This window comes from Chiloscyllium punctatum, chromosome 9, assembly GCF_047496795.1.
Source record: "Chiloscyllium punctatum isolate Juve2018m chromosome 9, sChiPun1.3, whole genome shotgun sequence".
NCBI lineage: Eukaryota > Metazoa > Chordata > Chondrichthyes > Orectolobiformes > Hemiscylliidae > Chiloscyllium > Chiloscyllium punctatum.
The window spans coordinates 9,906,302-9,930,598 of NC_092747.1; the positions used below are offsets into that span (position 1 = coordinate 9,906,302).

The window sequence follows — 24,297 nt, forward strand, 5'->3', positions numbered from 1 at the left end:
AAAGTGTGGTGCTGGAAAAGTGTGGTGCTGACATTTCTGATGAAGAGCTTATGCTCAAAACGTCGACTCTCCTGCTCCTCGGATGCTGCCTGACCTGCTGTGCTTTTCCAGCACCACACGTTTTGATAAGAAGCTATCTACCTCTGCCATACAATACTTACAGATTCTTTACCCACTGCCTTTCAAGGAAGAAAATTCCCAAGACTCATAACCTCTGAGAGAAAAATATGTTTCCTCATCCCTATTTTAAATGGGGTGGGGGGCGCAGGGCTTATTTTTAAACTCTAACCCCTAGGGTACAAAGGCTATAAATCACCACAGCCCAGAACCCCAACCATGCTGCACTTAGGAACATATGCACACACACTTAGGAACATATACACACACACACAGGAACATATACACATACACAGGAACATACACAAACACACACATACACACACGATCATATACACACACACAAGAACATACAAAAACACACACACACATAGGAACATATACACACACACGAACATACACACACACTCACACAGGAACATATACACACATAGGAACATACACACACATATGAACATATACAAAAACATACACACACACAGGAACATATACAAACACACAGAGGAAATCACACCCACAAGGACACATACACAGAGGAAAACACACTGACAGGGACACATACACATAGAGGAAAACACACAGACACACACATAGGGACACATACAAACACAACACAAAGGAAAACACACAAACACACATACAAACACACATACTGAGGAAAACACACAGACACATACACACAAGGACACATACAAACACACAGACACTTACATAGGGACACATACAACACACACAGGAAAACACACAAACACTGAGACAGGGACACCTACATACATGCACAGGAAAACACACACAGGAAAACACAATAACATAGAGAGTGGGACACATTGACAGGAAAACACAGATGCACACAAACACAGAAACCGGGACACATACATATACAGACACACATAGGGACACATATACAGAGAGTCATGGACTCAGATACATGCACACACAGAGACAGGGACACGTTACACATAGGCACTCACACACACGGAGACAGAGGCACACACGTATGTTCATCTATGGCCTCCATTTGCATTTTCTGAGTCGCAGTGTGCAGATTAATGTAAATCAAATCCTACATGATTTATTCAGTGGTGCATTGCTCTGAGTGTATAGCTGGCACATTGACTGAAGTAGCGTGCTCCCTTATCTGTAACTGCTCAACTCAGTAACGTGCATGCATCTAGGTGGGAAGTTAAAGCAAAACTTGTTTGTCAAGTTATAATGTTCAACTTCTCCACTATCTCTGTAACGTTATATAAAAAGCTAAATATAACTCAGTGATATGAGGCGGCGATCTGGAAGCTCTTGAGCTAGATCCCTATGTTAGTAAGGCCTGGTGTCTCTCAGGGTCAGGTCATCTCTGGAGCTCTAGTGGAGGGGGAGGGGACGGAGCGGGTGGGTAGTAGAGATCCTGATGCTAGGATTTCAGCCCCAATCTCTTTTCTAGCTCTTAGTACCAGTGTGGACAGGAATGCTGGTACCCCATCTACAGGGAACACCAGCACCTCAACTGCTCCACTGAAGGGCTAGCACAGTTGGGAATGCTGTTCTCACAAATTACCCCCCTCCCCCACATCCCATGCTGGCAGCATCAATCTGCCCCATGAAAGCTTTGATCGGCATGGCATCTGGTCGAGGAGAAAGTGAGGACTGTAGATACTGGAGATCAGAGTCAAAGAGTGTGGTGTTGGAAAAGCACAGTCAGTCAGGCAGCATCCGAGGGGCAGGAGAGTCGATGTTTCGAGTATAAGCTTTTCATCAGGAATTCAAAGAGCTTATGCTCGAAACGTCGACTCTCCTGCTCCTCGGCTGCTGACTGACTGGTTATACTTTTCCAGCACCACATTTTTTGACTCTGAAGTCATATGTAGGCCAGGCTGGGTACAGATGGCAGATTTCCTGGCTTCAATATCTCAGATGGGTTTACCTGGCCAAGGAGGGTTATCATGGTCACCACTGAGTCAAAAAGTGTGGTGCTGGAAAAGCACAGCCGGTCAGGCCGCATCCGAGGAGCAGGAGAGTCAATATTTTGGGCATAGGCCCTTTATCAGGAATCAGAGGGCATTTAATCTAACCTGAAACAAAAAGGATTTGGGCTTTCACTTTCAATAGGCTTATTTTTTTTTACATAGGGAAAGGGTAATTAATTAATTTGTTAATTAACTCTCATTTCTCTCCCCAGACGCTGCCAGACCTGCTCAGCTTTTCCAGCAACTTCTGTTTTGATTTGTAAATAATGTATGACTTGTTGACCTAGTGTCCAACACAGTCATCACTAATACAGAAAAATTCTTCAAGGAATATTTGAGAAGACAAAATGTTTTTATTGTCTTTACGACTTTTCTCCAGGGTATTCATGGCAGCATTCCGGTGATTGGTCTTCGATTCCCGAAGATTCCAGGTAAAAGCCTAAAGTATTGGCAGCACAATCCTCAGCACATTTGCTGCCTTCCATTCAGTGTCGAACGGGACAGATGTATTTTGCAGTGGGGGTGACTCAGGAGCGGCGGAACTCTGACTTGGATAGATCCGGGCCTCTGGAGATGAAAACCAAAACATGGAAGCTTGCTTACTTTCACATCTGCTCCACTGCATCGTGACACAGTTAACTAACAATGGCAAAGGGCTTGATGAATTTTACTGGCTGGAGAGTAAGTCAAGACTTAGTCCTGCTCCTGCTGTTCTTTAGTTCAAACTCTTTGTGAAGGGGGTCAGTCATGGAGGGGATGTGAGATAAAGTGGTATTAGTATCATCCCTGGGTGAAAGTGAGCACTGCAGATGCTGGAGATCAGAGTCAAGATCAGAGTGGTGCTGGAAAAGCACAGCAGGTCAGGCAGCATCCGAGGAGCAGGACAATTGACATTTTGGGCAAAAGCCCTTCATCAGGAATCTTTGTAGAGAGAGGAGAACTTCTTCAAGGTAGGTGTCCTTGGAAGAGGATTTGCAGTAAGATTAAAATCAACTAGGCAAAAGTGGGTACTGCAGATGCTGGAGATTAGAGTGGTGCTGGAAAAGCACAGCAGGTCAGGCAGTCTCCGAGGAGCAAGAGAATCAACATTTCAGGCAAATGTCCTTCATTGGGATAAAGGGCTTTTGCCCTAAACATCAATCTTCCTGCTCCTCGGATGCTGCCTGACCTGCTGTGCTTTTCCAGCACCACTCTAATCTTGACTGTAGTCCATCAGGTCCAGGTAGTTTAACATTGAACTGTTCTACGTTCACTGTTTCACAGCTGCTTCCACATTCTCTGCAAAATCCACAAACAGGACTGTCTGGGAAGAGCCATCGTTTTTACCCGTTCCAGTCCAACAGAACCCATCTCTTCCCACCCCAACTCAATGTCTTCACCCCTTGGCCAGTGACTCCCCATTTGCATCCATGATTCGTCTGATGTTTTACGTCAGTTTCAGATTTGTGCAATGCCTTTATATGCCCACCCCCCCCCATCAGGATGGTCTCAGGGACCTCCACTTCTTCTTGGAAAAAGGTCAGAACCATTCCATCCATCAACAGCCTCCTCCACCTGGCCAAGCTCATTCTCACTTCGAACAACCTCTCTTTTAACTCCTCCCCCATTTTCTGCAGGTCAGAGGGGGTTGCCATGGGAACCTGCAGTGGCTACACCAGTGTCTTTGTGGGGTACATGGAATATCACTTGCGCTAATCCTACTCCAGCCTCACCCACAACTCTTTCTCCGGTAGATCAGTGGCTTCATCGGTGCTGCTTCCCTCTCTCATCCAGAATTGAGAAAGTTTGTCAATTTCACTTCCAATTTCCACTCTAATCTCACCATCACCTGGTCTGTCTCTGACTTCTCCCTTCCCCGACATGTCTATTTCCAGTTCTGGGGATAGGCTAGCCACTAATACAAAACAGCCAGTTTTGCTGAAGAATCACCAGTTTAGAAACAATAACTCTGCTTTCTCTCCCCACAGATACTGCCAGACCTGCTGAGTTACCTCCAGCATTTTCTGTTTTCGGTTGAATTGTTTTCAGGATGGTTACTTAGAACACCACGTTCTGGAGCAAACCAGACAGCAGGCTATAATAAACCTGGTACTGTGCAGTGAGACAGGATGAATTAATCATCTCACAGTGAATCCGCCTCAAGGTTGCAGTAACTGAAATATGACTGACTTTTACATTCAGTTTGAGAGAGAGGGTGAAGTCCGTCCAAGACTGGATTTTAAACTCAAATAAAGGGCAATTATGAGGGCATGAAATCAGAGCTAACAAATTAGGTTAGGGGATTGAGATACAATGGCAGACATTTAGGGGATATTTCAGAAGATACAACCAGAAAGGAAATGCCAAGGGGAAGATCTAATACTGTCTGTACTTAACTAAAAACATTAAGCATTGTATTAAATAAAGAAGTCATATCATTATGCAAAATACAGTGGCAGGTCAGAAGATCAGACAGAATATAAAATACAGGAAAGAACTACTAAAAGATGTGTAGGTAAAGCCATAGTTCCAGACGGCTGCTCTCTTATCAGAGAGAGAGATATGACTAGTGTGGATGGTCACCACACCTCAGGTGAGGTCAAGAAGGAAGAATCTTCACTGTAACCCCAGCCAGTGCAGGAATCAAATCTACACTGTTGGCATCACTCTGTTATAAATTAGCCATCCATCCAACTGAGCTAATCCATCCAAAGGAGAGAATAATTAAAGTGCAAAACAAAAATGGTTAGACAAATGAAAACTGGGTGTCAGAGATAGATATAGATTTCAAGAGGTAACAATGGTCTGATAGAAAATTAATCTGGGAAAATACAATCTTCACTATAGAGGAGTAGATATAATTCCAGATTTTCTTTTGTTATTGAATTCAAACTTCACTATCTGCCATGTTGGGATTTGAACCCTGGTTTGCAGAACATTACCGAGGTCTCACGACTGCCACTCTTCTATCCATGTCAAATGTGAACCCTGACTTTATTAGCCTATAGTGCTCATGGTAGGAAACAATAGGGAAGGAGGGACTCAGGAAGAATTACAAATCACTAGGGAAGTGGTACTGGGCAAATAGAGCTGTGAGCTGACAAGGCCCCTGGGCCTGATAGGCTTCATGTTGTCATCTCAAAATAGGTTAAAAGTGTGAGAATTTATCCATTAGTTTTAACTTTCTAAAATTCCTTAGATTTGGGAAGGTTCCATTCGATCTGAAAATAGTAAACATTATTCCTTTATTCAAAAAGGGAAGAAAGCAGAAAGCAGGAAATGGTAGGTCAATTAGCTCAACAGCTCTAAGAGAGAAACCAACAGAAGCTATTAAAGATGTTATAACAAGACAGAGAAAAGTCCCTGGTAATTGGGCAGAGACAAAGTGGCTTTTTTGAAAGGGAAATAATGTTTAACCAATTTATCGGAGTTTTTTGAAGAAATATCATGTGCTCTGGATAAAGGGGAACAGGCTAATCTACTGTACTTGGATTTCCAGATGGACATTTGATAAAATGCCATATTGATAGCTGTTGAAGATAGGCTAATAGTTTAGGGGGTCCCATATTGACATGAAAAGAAGAGTGGCTGGCTAAGGAAGCAGGGGGAGGTGATGGCCAAATGGTATTAGATTAGATTAGATTACCTACAGATTAGATTAGATTACCTACAGTGTGGAAACAGGCCCTTCGGCCCAACAAGTCCACACCGCCCCGCCGAAGCGTAACCCACCCATACCCCTACATCTACATCTACCCCTTACCTAACACTACAGGCAATTTAGCATGGCCAATTCACCTGACCTGCACATCTTTGGACTGTGGGAGGAAACCGGAGCACCCGGAGGAAACCCACGCAGACACGGGGAGAACGTGCAAACTCCACACAGTCAGTCGCCTGAGGCGGGAATTGAACCCAGGTCTCTGGCGCTGTGAGGCAGCAGTGCTAACCACTGTGCCACCGTGCCGCCCAATTATTGCTGGACTATTAATCCAGAGAAACAGGGAATGTTCTGGAAACCAGAATTCAAGTCCCAACATGGCAGACGGTAAAATTTGATTTCAATATCAAAAGAACATCTGGAATTAGGAATCTAATGGCAACCATCAAACCATGGTCAATTGTGGAGGAAAATACCCATCTGGTTCATTAATGTCCTCTTGGGAAGGAAACTGCCATCTTTACCTGGTCTGGCTTACAGGTGTCTCCAGACCCACAGTGATGTAGTTGACTCTTAACTACTCTCTGAGCAATTAGGTGTGTACAACAAATTCTGGTCTCATCAGCAATGCCCACATCCAGTGAATGAACTTTAAAACAAAAGGGCAAGAATGGGTCTTTTTCTAGTTGGCAAGATATCATGAGTGATGGGCCACAGAGATCAATGTTTCAGGCTGAACTTCTAGAAGAAAGTGATGGATAGATTCTTAAGGGGGGTATCAGAGGTAAATGAGGACATGCAATTCAAAACACAAACAGATTAGCCCTGCCCAACGTCTCCTCCCAGTTGGTAGGAAAACCTGAAAAGGTTCACTCAGTGTTGAGATTAATCCAATTTGGTAACAGGGAATATTCTGTGCCTTTTCCAGTTGGCCATGGCAAAACAATAACCCAGGATGATGTACAAATAGATGGGGTGAGGGGTGCAGAAGGGAGAAGAGATAGGGGATTGCTGGGCGATTGGAGACAATGGACACACACCAATAGGTAGGAGGTCGTAGACACCCACCCTTAGAATTGGCAACTCTTTACTACCAGTTCCACCGGGCAGAGGTGGTCCTGGTGTGGCATCTGAAGGGTAGGTCCTGTAATGAGGCAACTGGTCAGTACTGCCCTCAGATCCCAATCTCAACGTCTGTGAAATAAAAACTCACATTACAGATGGCAGAGGCTCCATTGAGGCAGCTCAAGGTCAATTAGGACTGGGCAATAACTCCCAGCAGAGCCTGCGATGTTCAGCTGCAGAGAAAGAATTTCTCAAGAAAATAAATAGAGCTCTGAGCATCCCTGAGACTCAGCCAGGCTGTCATTCACAAGCATGATCACAACATGATCAGGAGAGCTTCAGAAAATAAAAATCAGACCAGACAAGGCAGTGCTATCCAACTCTGCGGGAGAAAAGGAAGGATCGACTTGTTTGGAACAAGTTGAACACTTCAAGCATATAATTTCTTTGGTTGTGAATCACGAAAAGCTCACTATGACTAATATTTGAAGAACAGTCATCAGAAAATCACTTGGAAACCATGGCAACAGGCTCCCAGGGCATCACAATCATCAAATCGAATGTTCAATTTTATTCAGCAACTGCAAATAAAGAGAGGCAGGTGGCATTCAAGAATTGGTTTGAGTATCTCTGAAAACAATGAGTTTTTTTTACCCTGTGATTTCATATCGCAGAACCCACCTAGCTCAGGGTATCCAACCCCATGTAATTTCTCCCTGATAGCTGCTGCACAGTTACTAAAAGGTTTTAGCAACGTGCCCTTGGACAGGGAATCCATCAGCACCCACCTCTACAGGTGGCACCAGATCCAGACCACCCCATTAACTCAATGCCCCCTGAAGTGGCAAAGCATGTCACCCCATTATAAAGCAGGCGCTGCAAATCGAAGGAAAAGTCTCACCTGCACGGTCTCAAGGCAGCCAGGGTATGGATAGTTTCCTGCATCCCACTGTTCACTTTGTGATGAGGTGCCTCAGCACTACCAGGAGTTAAAAACATTTCTTGGGGTCTTCCATGACTTTTCTTAGTATTTTCCCTAATGTCAGAGGCCATAACCATTTGGTTAAGTAATTCGTAGCTGCATCCTAAAGCTTCTCCAAGTCTGTACCTTTATTCTCAGCCAATCACATGAAATCACATCAGCATTACACTATTCCATTCCTTACATTTGCCCATTTGGACCCAGACGGAAGAGGCTATAACCCAAATGCAACAAGATCTGGACAATATCCAGGTGTAAGCTGGTAAGTAACATTCCCTGGTCTCTGTGTGGTGCAAGTCCAACCTCCATCCCGTGACATTCAATGGGATTGCCATTGCTCTATCCCCTATGATTAACATTTCTGGGGCTCCCATTTGTTAGAAGCTGAACTGGTCTAGTGAGTTACCATATAAATGCTGTAATGACAATAGGCTCGGAATCCTGCACTGGGTAACTCACCTTCTGACTCTTCCAAAGCCTGTGCCCACCAGCTACATGGCACAAGTCAGGGGTGTGATGGAATATTGACTACTCGCCTGGATGGGTGCAGCTCCAAAAACACTCAAGAAGCTGAACAACATCCAGGACAAAGCAGCCCACTTGATTGGTACCACGTCCACTCCCTCTACCACTAATACTCATTAGCAGCATTGTGTACCATCTACAAGATGCACTGCAAAAATCCATCAAGGCTTCTTAGACAGCACTTTCCAAACCCATGACCACTTCCAATCAGAAGGACAAGGGCAGCAGATACATAGGAACACCACTACCTGAAAATTCCCCCCCCCAGCCACTCACCACCCAGACTTGGAAATATATCACTTGGTCAAAATCTTGGAACCCTCTTCTTAACAGCACTGTTCATCAAATGGGCTGCAGGGGTTTAACGTAGCAACTCAATACAGTCTGTTTCAGGGTAATTAGAGATAGGACAAAAAATGATGACCAAGCCACAACACCTCTTTCCAATAAACAAATGGGGGAGAAAGAAATCTGCTGCTCTTTCTTCAGTGATGGTCAACATCTTTCCTTTTTATCCAATTGGTCATTCTTGGGATGTTGATATTACTGGCTGGTACTTACTACCTATTCCTAAGCTAACATACTCCTGCAGTATTGTCTGATAGGGAATTCCAGAACTTCTGGTCCAGTGACCATGAATTAACAGTAGATATTGCTTCAGATTAGGTGGTTTGTGGGGCTTGGAAAATAAATGACAATGACACCATGCACCAGACTTGAATTTGTATCCACGATGGGGAACTTTGACAGATTTCCCTTTGGCAAACCTCCAGTTATGAATATGGCCCCACTACATCGGAATCCTGTCACAGTCACCACATCATATGGAAACAAAAATGCAGGAAGGAAGGTGCTTTTTTAAAACTGAATGATTTTCTATCCATGATATTAAGAGGGCATTGCCAAAGTGCTGCAGAAACACACCAGTGAGGTGACAAAGGCTTGAACACTGACTTTCAACCAACCTTTTCAATTGTAACTATTTGCAACAATACTGTGGCTTTAAGTCGTCATTTTGTCCTGGTATTTTTTTGAAATGGGGTTTTAAGGCAGAGATGATAAGCAGTCTACCAGAGCCACTAGAGTAAATAGCATGTGAGGCCTTAGGGTTTTGTTTTAGAAAGTTGGAACAATAGAAGCAGCCTGAATGGGTGTGGTCAAGCTCTACCCACAGACAGGAATTTTAGCTTTAGCATTCAGCAATTGCTGCTGGGGGTCTTGAAGTAGAAGCTATTCTTTCTTTCTCTTGGCTACAGCCAAAAGCTTGGGGGGAGGGGGTGGGGGGGTGGTGGGGAGGGTTCTCTGCTTGCTACTGGAGTTGCATGTGAGACAATCTACTTTCTGAATTTGCCTTTGCCATGAGTGTGTTTTGAGATATAACTATATTGGAACAGTTAATTAGTAAGTTATGGAGCTATTATTCTGTTAAGTTTTCCAATAAAGTTATTCCAATTCCTTCTTTCTATTGTTGTATTTTAACTATAATGGATGAATGAAGTATGTTTTGCTTTAAATCTGGTAGTCTGACCAATCAAAATACATCTGGAATGCAACATCTTTCATTTAAAGTGAGAAAAAGTTGTGTCGAGACTATGTTCTGAATATTTTGAGGCGGTTTGGCCTGGTCTGGTCCATAACACATGTCAGTGCGTGCAAGTGTGACAAAGCGTCATACCAAGAGGGGGCTCTTTGAGGGAAAGTTTCATAATCCCTGTAAGAATGTTACAGACCACAAGCATCCATTTGTCCCATCATGCAACTGCTGGCTCTTTGAAAGTAGGATCCAATTAGCACCATTCTCTGTCCTTTCCTGAGAAGCTCTGCAATATATTTCCTTCTTTGTGTAATTATACAATTCCCTTTTGAAAATCATTATTCAATCTGTTGCTACAACACTCTCAAGGCTGTACAATCACATCATTATCATCTGCATTAAAAAGGAATTTAATTTCAACCCTTGCTTCAATGAGATGACCAAACTTCCCATCAATTTGAAAGGCTCACTGAATGGCACGATTGTTCTTGTGTAAATCATTTAGCAATTTGCTGTAGATCATTGCACCCAAATCACTCTCCCCAAAAATGGAAAAACAATGTCAGAATTATTATAACACACCCTTTTATTTCTTTATCCCCCAGGAATTAAAATTCCATAGTTTTGTACACTATAGACATTTTCAAAATTTAGCAGCATGAAAGTCACTCAAGGCAGATGTATGGCACCACTTTTTGGGGTCGTAGTGTTCAGAAGACTGGTACAAACAAATATTTAATGGGGAAGGGAGAGAGAGGCACACACAAAAGAGAAAGAAACTACATGTCAGACTGCACTGAGTGCATTAAAACTACAGTCTCAATCACTACTCCATTTACATAATTAATAAACAGCCTGTTGTACATTCTCAGTGATTTAGGAATAGCCTTGAACCAAAGCCAGCGAGCTGATTGATAAATCAAAGTGAAAGAGAGGGAGAGAAGCAAAACTTATTGATTGACGTGACGAAGAAACAAAAAGATTGAAAGCATTTCGTTGTCGACATGTCGAGAAACCATGCTTCAGAAACGTACAAAAACAATACCCAGCAGCTAGTACCTCTCATTTGTTGGGTACAAGTCAACAGTTTATTGTTCAGATGGAATAATTCACAGGCTCGCTCTCTGTCACAACCAGCACCCCACTCAATTATCCAACACTACAATCTGAAAGGTGCAATGCACTATTATCCAGTACTTCAGAGAGATCATTACATCCATTTCAGACAAGAGAGGAATTTCACCCATGTGTTAACTGATGCACTGGAGTGCATGGCAGAGATACAACCTGACAGTGCTCTCGCTCGCTCGCCCTCTCTCCCCCTCTTCCCCCCCCCCTCCCTCCCCTCAGTTCTCACCCAGCCCACCCACCTCCCACCCCCTTTCCTGGAATTTGGCGATGAAAGGGTTGAAGTGGAGGAGCTCTGGGTCAGGAATGGTTGCATTGTAGGGTTCAGGAATGGTTCAGTCGTGGAGAGCGGGCCGCTCTGATATGCAAATCGAGATGGACAAGGGGGTCTCTGCTTGATCCCACATGGTGCTAACGATTGTTCTTGGCTGCATCCTTTGCAGCAATGATCAGTGGGGTCAGGCTGGACAGTGGCTTCGCTAGCTTCAGGAACTGGTGCTATGGGTACAAGAGAATAAAGTGGGGAAAAATAATTAATCATCGAGTCAGAGAGATGTACAGCACAGAAACAGACCCTTCTGTCCAACCCGTCCATGCTGACCCAACCCAATCTAGTCCCACCTGCCAGCACCCAGCCCATATCCCTCCAAACCTTTCCTATTCATATACCCATCCAAATGCCTCTTAAATGTTGCAATTATGCCACCCTTCACCACTTCCTCTGGCAGCTCATTCCATACATGTACCACCCTCTATGTGAAAAAGTTGCCCTTTAGGTCTCTTTTATATCTTTCCCCTCTCACCCCAAACCTATGCCCTCTAGTTCTGGACTCTCCGACCCCAGGGAAGACTTTGTCTATTTATCTTATCCATGCCCCTCATGATTTTGTAACCTCTATAAAGGTCACCCCTCAGCCTCCGACACTCCAGGGAAAACAACCCCAGCCTGTTCAGCCTCTCCCTATAGCTCAGATCCTCCAACCCTGGCAACATCCTTGTAAATCTTTTCTGAACCCTTTCAAGTTTCACAACATCTTTCCAATAGGAAGGAGACCAGAATTGCACACAATATTGCAACAGTGGCCTAACCAATGTCCTGTACAGCCGCAACGTGACCTCCCAACTCCTATACTCAATACTCTGACCAATAAAGGAAAGCATAGCAAACGCCTTCGAAGCTCCTTGGATGCTGCCTGAACTGCTGTGCTCTTCCAGCACCACTTAATCCAGAATCTGGTTTCCAGCATCTGCAGTCATTGTTTTTACCTTCTTCACTATCCTATCCGCCTGCGACTCCACTTTCAGATGTGTTTTTTTTCCTAAAGCACGATGGACGTGTTTTGCCTGTCTATTTATAACACACAAAGCCTCCTACCCAATCTACAAGAATCCACGACTCAGTTGTACCACTCTGCCCTTTGAATCACATAGTTATTGGTATAAGAAGTAGGAGCAGGAGTAGGCAATTCAGCTCCTTAAGCCTGCTCTACCATTTAAGAGGATCACGGTTGATCCCATCTCAGCCTCTACTTCACTCTCCTGTCTGCTCTCCATAACCCTTTAACCCTTTACTAATTAAAAAAAATCTGTCTGTCTGTCAGTCTCCTCAAATTTATTCAGTGCCCTTTACCCGAAAACCATGACCTTTTGTTGTAGATTGCACTACAAAGGAAAACGCATGCTCTATGTATACTTTGACAATCCCCTTTAGCATCTTAAAAACTGCTCCAAATACCAAAACACAAACTTTAGGCCTACATATCTAATGCAGCACTGAGGGACTGCTGCCCTATTGGAGGTGTAATCTTTCGGATGAGGTATGAAACCAAGTAACTGTCTGCCCTGTCTGGCAGGCAGAAAAGAGACCCATAGCACTGTTCATGGAACAGAAAGGGGAGTTACCACTGTTGTGTGGCCCACTTTTATTACTTTATTATGGATTTTTTGGTAAGTTTGCTGCGTCCAAATTCCTTCATTAAAACTAGCTGTACTTCCAAAACAGATGAGGAGGATTTTCAATTAGTTAGATGGCTGGTTTGTGATGCAGGGTGATGCCAACTGCATGGGTTCAATTCCCACATCAGCTGAGGGGACCATGAAAGACTCTTCTCCTCTATCTCTTTCCTCACCGGAGGTGTGGTGACCCTCAGATTAAACCACCACCAGTTGTCTCTTGCTCATGAAAGACCAGCTCTACTGCCTGATAGGACTATAGTAACTTTATCTTTAACTTAAAAAGTAAATTAATAAAGCTGTTGTCAATGCTCTATGAACATGACACAAGATTGTCTTCTCATTTGAAGATGTGTTTGGAATTCCACTGCTGCCAGAAATGGCTTTTCTGTATCTGTCCAATCAAACGTCTTCTCACTTTACACAAGACAATGAGATAACCGCTTAGCTTTCTAATCATAAGGCAAAAGTGAGGACTGCAGACGCTGGGGATCAGGGTCAAGATTAGAGTGGTGCTGGAAAAGCACAGCAGGTCAGGAATTATCAGAGGAGCAGGAAAATCGACGTTTTGGGCAAAAGCCCTTCATCCTGATCTTGTTTCTAGTCATAATTCAAGTTCTGTAACCCATCCTCAATGTTACTCTTTTAAGCTTACTGAATAGTGGGTGGCACGGCGGCACAGTGATTAGCACTGCTGCCTCACAGCGCCCGAGACCCGGGTTCAATTCCCACCTCAGGTGACTGACTGTGTGGAGTTTGCATGTTCTCCCCGTGTCTGCGTGGGTTTCCTCCAGGTGCTCTGGTTTCATCCCACCGTCCAAAAGATGTGCAGGTCAGGTGAATTGGCCATGCTAAGTTGCCCGTAGTGTTAGGTAAGGGGTAAATGTAGGGTAATGGGTGGGTTGCGCTTCGGCGGGTCGGTGTGGACTTGTTGGGCCGAAGGGCCTGTTTCCACACTGTAATGTAATCTAATCTAATTTGTTCTATCATGTTTCTATTAGCTGTTTCAAGAGCCATCCAATTACTCTCTGATAAATTGTCGTGCTCATTTGAAGTTTGGTATTCTTGCATTTGCCCTGGCTAAAAGCGAGACTCCCTGAATGCTCTGTAACCGCTAACATTAACACCTAACTAACCTGAAGCAACTCCTTGGATGAACCCCTCTTCTCGACATCCATCTCCAAGCAACGGTTCAGGAAATCCCTGAATACAGGAGATAGCCTTTCAGGATTCTGTAGCTCTGGCGTGCCATTTGTTGCTATCAGATACAATGCCTAGTGAAGTGAAATAACCAAAAAAAAATACAATTAATAGGTCATCAATAGAAAACAAAAACAACTGTAGTTGACTTAGGTCCTGCTTGAAGTTATTGCCAAAAATTTCTTTTCATGATTTATGTGATTCTAAACCACTGAGCTGTGACATTGAATTGGTTGAGAAGATACACTTAGAATACAAAGGCCACAATTTGCTGTGAAAACTGATAAATGTCGAGAATTGATAAATTGCACCCACTGAAAAATTGGATTAAAAAAATGTACGAAATGTTAAATAAATTAGGCCTCAATTTCTGATCTTAGCCAACCCCCTTAAGAAATGACGGAGTGGGTGACTGAGTGGTATGTGTGCACGTGTCGCGTGGGTGTGTGAGGGGTAGGAGTGGGTGTGGATTTGGTGATGTTGGCCACCCATATTCCACTATGATTTGACTGTTTGCAAATTTAAACTCTACTCAGCAAGAGAATACTCTCCCTAAAAGAATGAGGAGTCACAAGGTTGGCTTGAATGGTGTCATTATGGACTCAGTCAGCCAAGTGCCCACTGCTCGCTAGGATATCAATTCCCATTAGCTCTGGGCAGGAGTTCAAGTCTGAACATATACCAGGAGGTCTCAGCAATAAAACCTAGCACCTACACCAGATAGATCAGGAAGCTGCTCATGAAAGTAGCTCTCTCAAGCTATTGTATTTCAGCATTTTGTTAATGTTTTTAAATCACTCAAATTAAATAAACACAGCCTTACCCGGAGGGGGTTCTCATTCAGGTAGGGAGGCTCTCCCTCAATCATTTCAATTGCCATGATTCCCAGTGACCAAATGTCTACTTTGGGGCCATATGCTTTTCGGGTGACCACTTCAGGGGCCATCCAGTATGGTGTCCCCACCATCGTGCTCCGCTTACTCTGCTCTGGCGTAATCTGAGCACAGAAGCCAAAGTCGGCTGAGGGAAAGAAAACAAGAGCTAGAGATTAGTGTCACATTACTCAATAGCAAGCAACTGGCATGTTGAGTGTATGAAAAGATGGGCAGGAAAAGGTCAGCTGCTCCACAGAGTCTGTTGTGTTACCAATGGCTGATGCATCATGACTAGACATTTTTTATAACTACTTCCTACCCCAGCTACACAATACAAGCAGAGTCATGCAACATGGAATTAGACCCTTCAGTCCAACTCGTCCATGCTGACCAGATATCCCAATCTGACTGAGTCCCATTTGCCAGCATTTGGCCCATATCCCTCTAAACCCTTCCTATTCATATGCCCATCCAGATGCCTTTAAATGTTTTAATTGTACCAGCCTCTACCACTTCCTCTGGCAGCTCACTCCATACACGCACCACCCTCTGTATAAAAAAGTTGCCCCTTAGGTCCCTTTTAAATCTTTCCCCTTTCGCCTTAAGTCCTCCTCCACCCTTGGAAAAAGACCCTGGCTATTCACCAATTAGCTGAAACATTTAGGGAAAGACTGTAGTCAGGTCAAGCTCTGTGATATTTTTACATTTACCCAGTGTGGTCTGGTCAGGAGGATCTCCTTGTGGGTTTGTTCCAGGGCCAGGCTAAAGAAGCCAGCAACATGTTGAGGCAGCAGCTTGTAGAGGAGGTCATAATTCCCAACCTTTGTGTTCAGTTGTCCTGGGAGAGGGAGCACCCCACTGGTACAGTCAAAGCTTTGGGAGGGAGGTGGGGACCCTTGGAGCTGAAGTGCATTGTCTCCTCCAACTCCATCTTGGTTTAGTTCCTCCTTTGTTTCTTAACCTTTCCAATTTTTATTTTGACACAGATTCTTGGTGGGCTGTGGTTGTAACTGGATGACCAGTAATTGATTGAATTGGTCATAAAATGAAAAAAAAAGTAGTTTATCTGGAGAACAGGAATGTGCCCAATGATTAAAATGTATCAGGCAAAGTACTGATTGTCAACTTGTGGCAGAGGCTGGTATTAGCGGACAAGTTTAAAACTAAGGGGTCTCACATCTAAGACAAAGATGAGGACAAATGTTTTTCAGTGTTGAGACACTTTGGAAATCTCTTTGCCCGATAGCAGTGGGGGCAGGTCATTGAATATTTTTGACAGGTCCTTGCCAAACAAGGCAGCACTGTCAGGGATAGGTAGGCTTTTAGTTTTGGGGTCACAATCGGAACAACAATGATTTTATTAAATAACGGAGAAGGCCTACTCCTGCATCTAATCATTGCACTTGCATGTACTTCCATAAGGGACATGCCACAGGATGTGCATGTTGTGAAGTCTGGCACACAGCATATTGCCAACTGGATTTGTTTCAGATGAACAGATGCTAGTTGCAAAATCCTGAAAATCAGGCTCATTTTCCCACCATTCACACATTTCTTCAAGAAAACTAAGGTTTCGCAACATACCATGTACAAAACATGATCTCCATATATTAAAGAAAAGCCTGACAAAGTAAAGACACAGGTCATTTCCAACAGTGTCTCTCCCTTCAGGACAAAGCAGGACTAAGACATTCTTTGGACTGATCCAATTCATTCACAGTGTGTTGGCACTTTTGGCAGGGCTGGTACTTATTGACCATCCCAGGTTCTCCTCAAGAAATTGGCATTAAGTACGGAGTATCTTGCCATGCCATATCAGAGGACCTTGGAGATGTGACTGCTTTGGTCTGAAGCCTTGTTTATTCCATTTTGTTATCCAGAGCATAGCAAGTTCACTTCTGTTAAGGATGACACTCTGCCGTGAACAGATTTTTAAGAGTGCACAGACCCCGGGGTGCCCTAATGCTCTGTCAGCACACTCAGCTGTTGCACTTTGTAGCCATAATCATGAATCCTATCCCACTCTCTCATTTACCCATTTATCACATAACTATGGCCAATATTGCCCTGAAATGTTCATGTCATATTTCTCTTCAATTCTCCTTCTCATAATTTTCCAAGGCTGGGATCAATAGATGAGATTGTTGAAAAGAGGTGGGAGGAGTTTTATGGGAGGTTAAAAACCAGTATGAACAAGGTGGTTCAGTATCCTGTTTCTGTCCTGGAAATACAAGAAAAAATATAAACTGACTTCCCTCATCCCTTCCCATCTGTTTTTCACTCTATTACTGCCCTGTATTGTCAGCCTAATAGAGACTTTCCTCACTGGGGAAAAAATATCAATCGCTCCTCAGAAAACATATCCATATTAAATGGATCATCAATTATTCCACACTCCCACCTACGTGCAATAAATTCTTGATGTGGAAGAGGTGAAAGTTTATCTACGTCTACATTACGTAAATTCAAGAGCTCTGTTTCACTGTCTTCTAAAGGAACAGAATTTCAAAAACTCAAACCGTCGGAGAAAAAAAATTAAATCTGTCTTAAAATGGGTGACCCCCTAATTTCAAGGCAGCGATAACTAGTTCCAGAATATTTCAACAGTATTAACGCAATTAGTTTATCTGATCGGGGAGGCCAATAATAAGGATTAGGGCTTTCAGACATAATTTATATTTTATTTGGAATCGGCGTACAGATTGTTCTGATATAATGTATGGCTTGTTACCACAAATTGGCTATAATACGACTGATGAATTGTGAGTGCTGTATGGATAACACAAACTTTCGACTGAACAGATATAGTGGTTTTCTACAGCAATCTTCTACAGTGCAATTCTCTCTATAGTGGTTTTCCATAGCACGATTTTCTCTAGCATGGCATTGCAGAGGAATGCTGCTGTTGCGTTATAGCATAACAACCTGCTATACAGTATTGATGGGGTGAAATGGAGGAGAATAGGAGGACGCTGGTATCGAGAATAAATTCCAGCACGGACCCACTTCTGCGCTGTAAGTCCTACATCATCCTATGTAAATACTGCGTGTTCCTGTAGTCAACCAATCACTGATCAAGGCATACTCTGTAAACTGAGCAGCAATTTTGGTCACAAATATCCAGAATCAGAAATACCCCAACACTGCCTTAGAATAACCTTGAGCCTTTCAGGCTTCCATACCCAATGTCTGTTTCCCATTTTAGGATCTGGCCAGTATAATGTTTTCCTCCAAGTACTGAGAAGAATGTAAAAATTAGATTCCCGATAGTGTGGAAACAGGCCCTTCGGCCCAACAAGTCTACACCAACCCTCCGAAGAGTAACCCACCCAGACCCATTTCCCTCTGACTAATGCACCTAAAACTATGAGCAATTTAGCATGGCCAATTCACCTGACCTGCACATCTTCGGACTGTGGGAGGAAACTGGAGCACCCAGAGGAAACCCACGCTGACACGGGGAGAACGTGCAAACTCTGCATAGACAGTCGCCAGAGGCTGAACCTTTCACACGGAAATCAATGCATAGAGCCAATTATTTCACTCACTGCAGGATCTGTTGTCACCTCACCTCAGATAATGTTCACTACCCACTCCTGCCAACCTTCACCCCATCCTGACAATTCACCTTCTAGAATCTCTGGCTCCTGTCTAGTCAATGTCGAGGAGGTCAGCCCTGCTGCAGGGAGGGGGGCAATGACGATTGATCCTCCCCTCATCCACAGGCAGACACTGCTGCTCATTGGGTGGACAGGGTCAACATTGCTGGAATGGGAAGTGAGAGGGGGAGTACGGCTGTGAGAGGAGTGAGTTGAAAAAAAACAGTGGGATGGGGGGGGACTGCTTGGAGTTGGAAGGTGTGAGCACTGTCACGCGAGACAGAGTTAGCATGGTCAGTGATGAACATTGGTCAGAGGCAAGAGCGTGAACATTATTGGTGACCCCTCTTACAATCTGTGCAAGTGAACAAACTGAAGAAACATCTTGAAAGGGCGTCTTTTCAATCCCATGATACACTTGTCAGGATGGGGTGAAGGTTGGCAGGAGTGGGTAGTGAACATTATCTAAGGTGAGAGAAGTGATGGGGAAGGGGCGTTGGGAACATTGACAGGGGGTGGGATACCATGAGCAGCATCAGCACTGGCAGGGTGCTAAACTTGCCACTTGGAATCCCAACTCTGCTCGCCATTGGATCCCAAGGTCAGACCATGCAAAGGCTCCAGCATAAAATGGTAAGTGAACAGTTTAAAATTAGTCAGCCACTGGCACATTCATGTTGTAATTGTACAAGAGGTTTTTGAGGCTACTTTGGGAGTACTGTATACAGTTCTGGTTACCCTACAATAGGATAGATATTATTAAATTGGAGAGGGTTCAAGCAAAGATTTACCAGGATGTTGCCAGGAATGATGGGTTTGAGTTATAAAGAGAGGCTGGATAGACTGGGACTTTTCCACTGGAGTGTAGGAGGCTGAAGGGTGACTGTATAGAGGTTTATAATATCATGAGCAGCACAGTTAAGGTGAATGACAAAGGTAATTTCCCTAGGGTGTGAGAATTCAAAACCAGTGGGCATAGTTTTAAGGTGGGAGGAGAAAGTTTTAAAAAGGACTTGGGGTGGGGGGGCAATGTTTTCACAATTGAGGGTGATTTGTATGTGGAATGAACTGCCAGAGGAAGTGGGGGTGTGCACATACAGTTTCAGCATTTAAACAATATTTGGATAAGTACATGAATAGGAAAGGTTTAGAGGGATATGGGGCAAACACTGGCAAGTGGGATAAGTTTAGTTTAGGAAACTTGGTCAGCATGGACGAGTTGGACCGAACAGTCGGTTTCCTTACTATCCACGAAGGCAGACTGACCACACAGACTGGGTCAATGTATTCATGAACATCCAAAATAAATGTTTCACACCAGGAATGGTAAAAGCGCCATCTTGTGTTACAAATGTAGACAGTGCAGTCAGTAAAAACAAATTTGTTTACTGTTCACTGGTTCTAAATTCATCTGAGAGTGCACACAACAGTTGATCTTCCTGCACGGCTGCTGGGCAGAATACTGGGCTCTCGCTGCAGAACAGAGAGGTATGCAGGCTTGCTGCATTGTCTTGGACATGGAGGGGACACACCAGAAATCTGCCACTAAAGTTTACAACAGCGTTCATTAATGCATGTAATTTAGAAGCTGTGTTTAATTCACTTGCGTATTTCTGGCAACGTATTGGGGCATACCTAGACAATCTTGGGCTGTGGTTGACTTCCTTGAACCTCTGCAGTCCTGGTGACAGTGTTGCTCCCACAATGCCAGTCGTACATATGTATTTGACTGAATTCCAAGATCACAGAGAGCAGCTCAGGTAAGAAAGATTTTCTTCCATTCGTCAACCAGTTGGATTTTTAATGTCAATTGGACAGCCCATACTCTTAGACATAGCAAGACTTTGCAAAGGAAAATAAAATGTCTAAGCATGAATGGGAAGGTGGGAGAGGATAACAGGGGTATGGCTTTAAACTCTTTTTTTTCTGCTTTATTAGCCTGGATCACATGGTACTGATCCAGTAATGTAACCATTGCACTACATTACAGGTACACACTATCTCTGGCAGAAGGACAAACTCCAAAGTTTCATTTGTTATGTAGTTCGTCTTTGAGGGGGTTACGTAGAATTTCTACTTTGCTGCATGCAGCAAGTGAAGTCAAGGGCACTCTGTCAATCTGGGAGGACAAGTTACTCCAGAGGACAGGAGGTTACACGTGTCACACTCAGAAAACACTCTCCTCCCCATAGGGCAACAGCTGTCACCTTTGTGTAACACATAGGAATTAGTAGAGGCACCTTCAAAAGACAAAAAGCAGACAAAGCCTTTAAAAGTTCATGGATCATGGACTCTCAGAATCCATGAACCGACTGAACCATGGGACAGCTACATGCAGCATCCTTCACTCTTGGAGCCCAATGGTCAGGGTGAGGGCTCCCACTGAAATACCAGGGATTTCATCAGCCACTGGGTGGCAAAGTGGTACATCCAGATGGCAGATGGGGGCAGAGTGTGCAATAGCAGACTACATGGGAAACTCCTCTACACAAGGAACAGAGAGAATTTCCTCAAGGCGGCTCACAACGCGGGGACACAGGACCCGAGGCAGGATGTGATTCTGTCAAAAATGGCATCTGTTCATGGAAGCCTACTCTACACCTGAGCACCTCGACACAAATTTCCTCAGGGCTGAGTAACACGGGTTTGAGCCACTGAACAACTTTGGCCAAAAGCTTTAGTAGCTGATTTTTTTAGTCAATTCCACCTTGCTGCTCAACACACTTACCTGTTGTTCCACTGACATGGAATACAGGGAGAACTAGCCATTCGGACACAGAACTGGCTCAAAAGGTAGAAATCAGAGGATGGAAGGTTGCCTTTCAGGCTGGAGGCCTGTGACCAGTGGTGTACCACAAGAATCAGCACTGGGTTCACTGCTTTTCCTCATTTATATAAATGATTTGGATGTGAACATAGGAGGTATAGTTAATAAGTTTGCAGATGACACCAAAATTGGAGGTGTACTGGACAACGAAGGTCACCTCAGATTACAATGGGACCTTGATCAGATGGGCCATTGGGCTGAGGAATGACAGATGGAGTTTAATAAGTCAAGGCAGGACTTAGACACTTAATGGTAAAGTCCTGGGAAGTGTTGCTGAACAAAGAGATCTTGAAGTGCAAGTTCCTCGAAAGTGGAGTCTCAGGTAGTCAGAAATAGTGAAGGCAGCATTTGATATGCTTGCCTTAATTGGTCAGTGCATTTAGTTAGGAGTTGGGAGGTCATGTTGCAGCTGTACAGGACATGCCTTAGGTCACTTTTGGAGTACTGGAACGATTCAGGTCTCCCTGAGACAGGAAGAATGTTGTGAAACTTGAAAGGTTGCACGTACTTTCCCAGGGTGGGGAAATCCAAAACTAGAGGACATAGGTTTATGTTGAAAGGGGAAAGATTTATAAGGGACATAAGGGACAACTTTTTCATGCAGAGGGTGGTGCATGTATGGAATGAGCTGCCAGAGGAAGTGGTGGAGGCTAGTACAATTGTAGCATTTAAAAGGCATCTGGATGGGTATATGAATAGGAAGGGTTTGGAGGGATATGGGCCAAATGCTGGCAAGTGGGACTAGATTTATTTAGGATATCTGGTGATGGGCGAGTTGGACCAAAGGGTCTGTTTCCATGCTGTACACCTCTGACTCCATGGCAGTGCCCAGAAATCTATAGATCTCAGCCTTCAATATACCCCAGCCTCTGGGGGATAGATAATCCCAAAGAACCACCATCTGGAGAAACACCCCTCATCTCAGCCTTCAATAGCAGAAGATTATCATAAGACAATGACACACCCCTGTCCAGTGCCAGGCTCTATACATTGGGGAAACCAGACTCCCAGTGTCAATCCTGTCACATTTTAAAACTTTGTCTAAATTCCACCTTCTAAACACAAACTGAGCTCTAGGGCTCTGTTCAGAATGAGGCATGTAAACATTGCAATACAGTCAGTTCTGATGTAACATGATAGTTCGGCTCCTGTGAGATCCTGCATTGTAAGAAAATCACATAATATCAGCACTATTTAAATTAACAGGGCCAGAATCACGTTATAGCCAATATAAGTAAGGAAAATTTCATGTTCTGCAAATAATGGCCTAAATTCCTCAATTGTGTTATAGCCAATGCACTTTGAAGAAAAGCGTGTTACAGAAGGACTGACTGTACTGCCAAAATAGTATTGCAGTTAAGTTGCTGGAGTATAATTTTCCAAGTTTAAATACATACTTAGCTTGACAGAGCCATCCATTCCCAGTAGGATATTGTCACTCTTTATATCCCTGTGGATGACCTGGTTTGAATGTAGGAACTCCAGAGCTTGTAGACACTAAAAAAAATAAAAAGACATAAAACATTGAAAAGAGCAAATCCAACAGAAGTCCCAATTGGACTCATGCTGTCAGGTTACATGATGTTGACAGGTGTCTGCACATTAGGAAGGAAGAAAGGGCAGCACAGTGGCTCAGTGGTAAGCACAGCTGTCTCACGGTGCCAGGGACCCGGGTTCAACTTCAGCCTCAGGTGACTGTCTGTATGAAATTTGCACATTCGCCCTGTGTCTGCATTGGTTTCCACCAGGTGCTCTGGTTTCCTTGCACAGTCCAAAGGTGTGCAGGCTAGGTGGGTTAGCCATGGGGAATGTAAGGGTCAAGGATAGGTTCAGGGGGAGATGTACTTCAGAAGTTTGAAGTAGACTCAATGGGCCAAATGGCCTGCTTCCACACTGCAATTTTCTTTTTAAAAAAACAAGGAAATTAAACATTGTTGCACCAAATGGCTAAATTCCATCCCCATGGTGTTAGTCAAAGTTTAATTGTTAACATTCTTGAATCTGGCTCACATGGAGTTCAAGTCACACTTCAAGAGCTTCAGCACAGACCCTAGAGAATAATTGCCCAGTTCAATCCCGAGGGAATGCTGCACTGTTGGTGGTGGTGTTTTTTAAGGTGAGGCGTAGTTATGAGGAGAGATTGTGGTTGCTTACTTTGCTACAGAGAAGGCTGAGGGGTGACATGATGGAAGGATACAAGGTTGTGATGAGTAGAGATAGAGTAGACAAGAAGAACCTGCCTCTCTTCACAGAGACTTCAAAAACTAGGGATGATAGATTCAAGCTCAATGGCAGAAGCATTAGAGGGGAAATGAAGAAAAGTGCTGAGGGTGGTGGGTGTCTGACATTCACTACCTGAGCTGGTGGTGGAGGCAGAGACCTGAAACTATTTTTAACAGGTACCTGGATCTGCACCTTAAGTGCTGTAAACTGCAGGCCTATAGGCTGTGTGCAGGGAGATGGGATTAGGAAGGGTAACTGGGTCAGCATGAACAACATGGGTTGAATGGCTCCCCCTGTCTATGTTGTAACATTTGTGGTTCTACTGTGTCACAGCTGAGGTCCTGTTTAACCTCTCAGATGGAGATTTAAAGGATCCTCTTGCACTAATTTGAAGAGCAGCCTCCCGGTGGCTTGACCAATAATTATCCTTCAACAAACATCACTAAAACAGATCGTGGAGTATTAGCTCAGTGAGCATTATTGAAGCTCACGGTGTGCATCTGGGTGCCACTTATCCTGTCTTCCAACACTGATAAATTCAAAAAAGCATTTCATTGTTTGTGAAGCACTGTGGAGGAAACAAACTTGCTAAATTTGCTACATCAATTTATTTTCAGGCTCCATTTGTATTGTAGAGTTGATCTTGCCCTCAGCACTCCATGGCTAAG

At 43.9% G+C, this 24,297-nt stretch overlaps 1 protein-coding gene across 5 annotated transcripts in view; it reads right to left on the bottom strand.

The window, feature by feature from the left end:
• Positions 1 to 10,392: 10,392 nt before the first annotated feature.
• pak1 (p21 protein (Cdc42/Rac)-activated kinase 1) overlaps positions 10,393 to 24,297 on the bottom strand; it is a 229,038-nt gene continuing 215,133 nt past the window's right edge. For all 5 annotated transcript variants that reach the window (XM_072576856.1, XM_072576859.1, XM_072576860.1 and 2 more), the window contains exons 12-15: positions 22,804 to 22,903; positions 14,929 to 15,125; positions 14,042 to 14,179; positions 10,393 to 11,450 (exon numbers count right to left, since the gene is read on the bottom strand). In XM_072576856.1, coding sequence (XP_072432957.1) covers positions 11,364 to 11,450; positions 14,042 to 14,179; positions 14,929 to 15,125; positions 22,804 to 22,903 — 522 coding nt within the window. In that variant the 3' untranslated portion in view covers positions 10,393 to 11,363. The remainder of the gene's footprint in view (positions 11,451 to 14,041; positions 14,180 to 14,928; positions 15,126 to 22,803; positions 22,904 to 24,297) is intronic.